The 6,998-nt window shown below is 39.6% G+C and overlaps 1 protein-coding gene across 2 annotated transcripts in view; it reads right to left on the bottom strand.

Moving 5' to 3' along the window:
* The window catches only part of zfyve26 (zinc finger, FYVE domain containing 26), a 23,164-nt gene extending 16,173 nt beyond the window's left edge, over nt 1-6,991 (bottom strand). For both annotated transcript variants that reach the window (XM_004539968.3, XM_004539969.3), the window contains exons 1-14: nt 6,869-6,991; nt 5,289-5,575; nt 5,115-5,190; nt 4,791-4,877; nt 4,544-4,693; nt 4,105-4,426; nt 2,656-2,780; nt 2,297-2,461; nt 2,086-2,174; nt 1,837-1,988; nt 1,517-1,723; nt 584-1,180; nt 255-419; nt 1-101 (exon numbers count right to left, since the gene is read on the bottom strand). The exon at nt 1-101 is cut by the window's left edge and continues 51 nt beyond it. In XM_004539968.3, coding sequence (XP_004540025.3) covers nt 1-101; nt 255-419; nt 584-1,180; nt 1,517-1,723; nt 1,837-1,988; nt 2,086-2,174; nt 2,297-2,461; nt 2,656-2,780; nt 4,105-4,426; nt 4,544-4,693; nt 4,791-4,877; nt 5,115-5,190; nt 5,289-5,479 — 2,427 coding nt within the window. In that variant the 5' untranslated portion in view covers nt 5,480-5,575; nt 6,869-6,991. The remainder of the gene's footprint in view (nt 102-254; nt 420-583; nt 1,181-1,516; nt 1,724-1,836; nt 1,989-2,085; nt 2,175-2,296; nt 2,462-2,655; nt 2,781-4,104; nt 4,427-4,543; nt 4,694-4,790; nt 4,878-5,114; nt 5,191-5,288; nt 5,576-6,868) is intronic.
* Nucleotides 6,992-6,998: the final 7 nt, after the last annotated feature.

Genomic DNA, 6,998 nt, shown 5'->3' with positions numbered 1-6,998 from the left:
CTCTGGAGGGGACAACATGGCAGGAACCAGCCAACTGTGGGGACCTCCACATGGACAAAACTCCAATTCCACAGAGCCTGTTGTCATTCCTCCTCCACCATCTCACAAAATATTAATAAATGATAATAAATCAACAACAACAGAAAAATGACTTTGAAGACAAAGGCAGACAAACAAAAATACATTTCTCCTACAGCTTTAAGACTTTAAGGATTATTTACATATGTAAAGAAGAGCCAGATATTTTTCCTTACCTGATGTGCTTGTGCTGACCTCTCCATTGTGTTTTTCTGTGGAGGAGTGTCTCTCTATGGTATGCCTTCCTGGTTTCCTTCGCCTCCTCAGGCTCGAGCTCTTGCGGGGTCCCAGAGGAGTGACAGTGCAGCCTACTGTTGAAGTTGTAAGAGGACTTTCTGAACCTGCGGTTAAAACAATGTAACATCAAAGCTCCAAGAATTTATGATGAATAATTACCTAAGTATTAACATAGTCATATGTACTGGGTACAGTACATATGTCAGTTCCCAGTCAAACATGTTATTTAAACATACAGAAGAATAAAGAAAATAAATTGCTAGCTCACCATTTCCAGTGCTCTGGTTGCTGGTAATAATCTGCAGCCTCCACTGAGCCTCTGCAGTGCGTTTGGTCAACCTTTGCAAGCGTGACCCAAATGACTCAGCAGTCACCGAGCAGCCCAAAGTTGCTGCTGCCTCTGCTTCTCGAGGCAATGCTCTTCCTTCCTCCTGTCCATCCTGCTGACCCACCACACACATTCCCTCCAGTCCTTCCTTCAACAGCTTTAAAAACCCCTCCATGCCAGTCACATCAACCAGAAACCCCTTGCAGCCCTGGATAAAGTGTCCGAGGTCCAGGTGACTAGAGTCTGCTGTTGGACTTGAACATAGCTTTTGATTCCCCTTTTTTCTCTCCTCAGTGTTATCCATCTGTCCTTTGTTTTCTGAATCTGTATTTTTGTTTCCTGTATTTGGAAAGCAAGTGTCATTCCCTACATTCTGATTTGAGTTTGCATCTTTTTGACTCTGCTGAACAAAGTCACTGGTGGACAGAAAGAGGAGAGAAAAGATATTTTCCAGGAGCTCCAAGCGGAACATCGCCGGCACTGCTTCCAGATAGAGCTGACACTCAGACAGGTAGTGTTGAAACACCAAATGGCAATCTGAAAAACAACACAACCAAAAAAAGTGAAAACATTAGTAAACGATAAACAACCTTGATGGCTTTAATACGTAGGAGTGGAAGTCCTTGTTCTGGGTCCCAGCTTGACCTTTAATGCAATTTCCTGGTCTTTCCCTGTGCTTCCTGTCTATATTTCTGTACTTCTAGAAGAAATTTGCCATTAAAACTTGGTTTGTAAACTGTAATGTGACTGATGCAGAAAAAAATGTGTACGTTTTTGCCAAAAGACTGTAATGAGAAAACAAGAGAGAAGACTTTTCTATCATCTATTATCAAAGTAAAGCTTCACTTTATAAAAGAAAGACGGCCTTGTTACCTTCAGAGGAAGCTGAGGTTTTATTTTGGTCCTTTTCTGCATCAGAGGACTGGTACTGTTGCATGGGATCACACTTGGTGCAGTTTGAGTATTTATGTGCATTTACACAGAGTGCATAGATGGCATACTTCATGGCACAGAACCCCTGGAACAAAACTATGTTTCTTTGTACAACAGGGCTGAGAGTGCCAACTGCCCCAGCACCCTCTGCAAGAAACACACAAATAAAAGAACCACAGACACCTTTAAATGTAAATACTATGCAGCATCAAATTCATTATTTTTTACTCATTTGAACAAACAAAATGCATAACGCAAACCTGCTTCTGGTAAATTTGGCAGTTGCTGTAATAGATCTAATATCCTGCGTTCTTCAAACTGAGCCAAAGGAGTCAGAGAATGCAGGATATAGAGGGATGAGTGGTTGTCCAGAGTGTGAAGCTTTGCCAACAATGCCTCCATGGAAATCCCTCTAGAGACACAAAACACAAATATATTAAAAGCTAAAGAGTAACTAGTTAAAAATGAAATGACAGCAAGACTTCAATCTAGAGAAAGCCAGTGCTTACGGATTGTTATTTTTACACCATTCAAGTATTCCAAGCTGAGTTGACAAAAGATTAGAAAACTCTTGTAGAACTGAATCATTGGCTGCTGCCTGAAAAGGTGAAAACAGAGTATCAGTAAAGCACTACCGCCAAATATTAAAAAGATGGAAAATGTCTTTAGAGGTTGAGGTGCATGTAGATGTGTGGAGAGCTAAATGATTCTGGCTGTGACCTGTTCTTTGTGAAGGATGCTGAGCAGCTTTTGAGCCGAGCTCAGACTGCGACACTGTGTCCATCCCAGCAGCAGTAGCAGACGGGACAAGGGCTGGAACTCCAGCTGCAGCAAGTTTTTCAGCTGACTGAATTCCTCGTGTTTAATCAGGTCAAGTGCAGTAACCTACAGGAAGAACCCAGCTTTATTACATTACTTGATTTTATCTCATACTGTTGGTTTACTAGACCATCAACATACAGTATGCATTATAAAAATAATACCACCGAAGCAACACTCTGTGCACTTTTTATTACATCTTGGAGGAATTTATATCTGGTTACTAAACTAGTATTACCAGTTTCCAGTTATTTACGTACCAAGACTTGCTCCAGGAAGTGCTTTCCACTACTAAGGCACTCAAAGTAGATGGTCTTCCAAATGGATGGACGATCTTTGTGGCAACATAAACTGATGGTAAGTTGCTCTGCTTCAGGCAGCTCAACTAACAGGGGAATATAAAAATAGCAATTGAATTCATAACAGAATGAAAATGAATTTTTTTAAAGCAAACCATAAAAAATAAAAATAAAAGAAATCCACACAACCCTGACTTTTACAAAATTTAGTAAAATGTTTTTGATTAGATTTAGTGGGTTAAAATACAGCTAATGCACAAGACAAAAACAATTAAAAACAAAACAACAACCCTATTTTAAGTAATAATAAAATCTAAATCACAATAGTCAAAACAGAAACCAACAAAAACAAAAGAAAAAGAAAAGAGGAAATCTTCTTCAGAGCCAGTTAAATCTGCCACAGCTTTACACCCACAGATGCAGAAGTGTAACTGAAAGAGGAAAGAGGTGATGCTAGCATTTCTCTTTGAGCACAATAAAGCAGAGGATGTCTGGTTTTTAAACTATAAATATATCATCAGTATCAAAACTATAAAAAAATTAAATAAATGTCAAAGTACCACAAAAACAGCTCATGGGGGAACTGACTTACAGGAACATGTGCTTGTACTTCAAAGCAATTTGTCAAACTAACCAACAAGGAAACTGCTTAAAGTAATCACATATTCTAGCTAAAACCAGTAGTTTTTTTTGGATTGCATTGGCCATCATACTGATCCTAAGGATCAAGCTAGAATACGTCTTAATGCATGCTCAATATAAACCCTTAGTGATCCTCTATGTATCAGGAGTATCGAAACAGTTGAGACGCATTTTTTCTAAACACTGTCTCCATGGCTTTTAAACCCCCAAAACACGCTGCGCCAAAAAAAAAAAAAAAAAAAAAAAAGGTCCACCCCAAGGATCGGGTCCCCCAACACAGAGTAATACAGTGCCCGCTGTTAAGTGCCAGAAGGATTGCCATGATTTATACAGTGGGGAAACCAAACAACCTCTGGCGAAGCAGATGGCACAACACGGAAGAGCTAACTCATCAGGCCAGGACTCCACGGTCTATTTACACTTAGAGGCCAGTGGTTTCTTTTTCAATGATGAGGATGCTCACATCCTGGACAGGGAGGAACGCTGGTTAGAACGGGGAGTCAAGGAGGCCATTTACAAGAAAAGGGAAAGGCCACCTCTGAATCGAGGAGGAAGCCTAAGGATACATATTTCGCCTTACATCAGTGGTTGTTGATTAATGGTCATGACAATTTGCATACTAATGATTAAGAAACTGACCTCACAGCCCATTGTTCTTTCAGTGGGCTAGTTTCAGTTATTGTGCAAATGTACTGTTTGTAAGATTGGGGAAAGCTGGAGGACATGGAATGGTTGGCAGAATAATGTAAATTTCCTTAAACGGACTACCTTGTGTGTGAGGTGAGCTCCTCAGCAGATGATCTCTCTGCAGCCTGAGAGCAGTAGAGCAGTATGTCGAGACAAGTGCGTCACATTGAGGGCGAAGCAAGGAGCTGAGGATCCTCTCCTCTTTCAGGGGGCCCACTCTGGCTGCCCACAGTGCTTCACAAAGTGCCTCCAACTGCCCATCGCTTCTACGGGAGCTCCATGGCATCACAGCCAACACAGCGTATATCTCCTCCACCCACTCCTCCACATTCTCTGGCCTTCTCAGTTTCCTTATCAAGTGCTGGATGAATGCATTCTGCAGAGTATGGTCCTCTGTGCATGCCTGGTCAATGGATGAAATTAGGAAAACCAAAATATTTTTTTTAAAGATATGATAATTGCACTGATACATTTTTCAGGTACTTTTACTCATACATGGTAACAATATATTTGACTTTACCTGTAAGAAATGTGCTAAAGATTGAGCGAGTCTTTGCTTTTTTTTTTCCAACAGAGTTAACAAACAAGACTCAACAGTAGCAGCAGTTGTTCTTGAACTCTCCACCACCTTTTGCTCAGACTGTTTATCCAAGAAAGCATGTTGCAATTCCTACAGAAAGATTGTGGTCATATAATTACAGAATAGCAAAAAGTCTTTATTGTCAAATGTAAGCTCGACTCTAGTTGGCAATAAAAAGCAAATTAACCTTGAGAACAGTCTCGGGTATGCCCTCTGACCCCAGTTCCTCCAGAAGTAACAAAAACTCCAGCTCTCTTCTGACATTAGGAGAAACCTAAAGTTAAAGAAAAAGTTTTATATAGGTGTTTTTTCTGCTCTCATACTGTTCAGCTGTGATGTTTTAAATGCCTTTTCACATTATTTACACAACAAAATATTATCTCTTTTTTTGCAAGAGCAAAAAATTTATTTTTTAATGTTCAATATTAGTTTTAAAAATATGTCAATAATAAAATAATAACACAACAGAAATTTAAATTTTTTTCACTTTTATTATATCTGTGACAGTTACCTGTTCTTCTGTCCATTTCTCCAAGACCTGCAGCCAAAACCAAGCCAGTCTATGTGGACTCCCTACTGACTCCCATCTACAAAAAACATTATTGGCACTCAATCATTTAAAGAAGCTCAAATACAAAATGTCTTCATAGCCTTTATTTCTTATTATAGTTTACTTCTGACTCACTTTAAGCTGTAAGGATGGCTGACAATAGCCTTGATCATGTCCCGTAAATTTTCGGAAAGTCCTCCCTCAGAGTTAACCAGCTGTGGTACACATGCCCTTGCCAGCTCCCACTCTCCATGCTGCAGGCACCTCTTGAAGTACTCAAACAGATCCTGAAGCGATGTCTCGGCTTCACAGCCAAAGGGATGCATGGTCACTTTCCCAGTGACGCTTTCTGCTCAGCAGTCACACCTGAAGACCCAACCTCACTACCAGGTAGCCAAGGAGCACCCTTGAGCTTTCTTTACCTGAAACACACAATGATATTTATTTAGGTTTTTCATGAATATTAATAGTAACAGACTATTTGTTACATTAGTCCAAAAACCCACATCGACTGTTCTCTTTTAAAACAGCTGCAAAAGCATTGGGACAACACTTCTGTATTTCTTCATATTTTGCTCCCAAGGAGGCAGAATTTCTTGTCATTTTTAACGTGGTCTTGAGGAATAGTTCACCACATTTTTGAAGGTTTTCTAGTGTTTTTTTCTTTGGCTGCCTTTTCAGTCCAGTCTTTGTACCTGAATATTTTTACAAGAATGTTTCAGTGTTTGTTTGGTTATAAAGCCACTTCACAAAAGTGGCGGTCAAGAAGCCTTAAGGAAGTGAAACAGAGAGAAAAGGCTGAGGTATGCCAAATTACACATGGACTGGACTGAAAGTGAGTGGCATCAGGTCTGGTGGAGTGATGAATCCAAATGTGATATTTCTGTTTTAAAATGTGTAATACTACAGAAAAGGCCTGGGGGGAGTTACAAAAGTGAGTAGCTACAGCCATCTGTAAAACACGCTGCAGCTGCTAGAAAGCCAGTGGTTAATTCAGTTAATGCAAAGCCATTATTAATGCAGAAAAGTATCATTAGATTTTGAGCCACCATACCATCTGATAAGCAGCAGCTTCATTTTTCAGCATCACAATGATCCCAAACACACTGATAACGCACTCGAATGCAGAAAAAGCACACCAGAAAAAACAGACCTTGGAAGACCTGCCTTAAGCCCGGAATTTATACATTTTACATACATTTTAAACGGTATGAAAGAAGAAGTTAAAACTGTACCGACCCTTTTACATAGAAGATCATGAATGGCAGAACACAAGCAAGAGATAAAAAGAAAGTTTGTTGTGGGTCTCGAAATAAGTCTTAAACATTTATGGGGCGCTTACACGTTTAATTTCAATAGTAGTCTACTTATCACATTATTACCTAAAGTGAATTTATATGTTCTTCACTGACTCAACCCAAAAGCAGAATTTATACCAAATGTATGAAAAGCTACAAACTGTAATTAATTAAGCTGTACATCTTATTCGCTGTAGAGAGTGAAATGCTTCCCGTCCAAAGTGAAAACGATAACTTCGCTTTACAAAACGGTTTTCTTCTTTGACAGTTATCCCACTAGTTAGCATTAGCTTTTGTTAGAAATCAATGTGATTGGATGTAGCTTAAAAATGTCGGATAACTTCCGTAACAGTTGGCAGGGCCGTATCGTTGCACTCACATTAATTATTGAGAAATAAATTCAGAAAAGTTACTTACTCATTTCTTTGAGCCGTTTTTTGTTCAAACTGGGTGCAAGTTACTCCTACCTACGACTTTCTCTCGGCCTGTTATGCTAGCTGCATACAGGCTGCATAACGAGAGTCATGTGATCAAATCAGCTGACTCT

This window comes from Maylandia zebra, linkage group LG19 (genome assembly GCF_041146795.1).
Source record: "Maylandia zebra isolate NMK-2024a linkage group LG19, Mzebra_GT3a, whole genome shotgun sequence".
In the NCBI taxonomy this organism is placed as follows: Eukaryota; Metazoa; Chordata; class Actinopteri; order Cichliformes; family Cichlidae; genus Maylandia; species Maylandia zebra.
The sequence above is the reverse complement of the archived record's forward strand: the minus strand, read 5'-3'. Positions and strand labels throughout refer to the sequence as shown.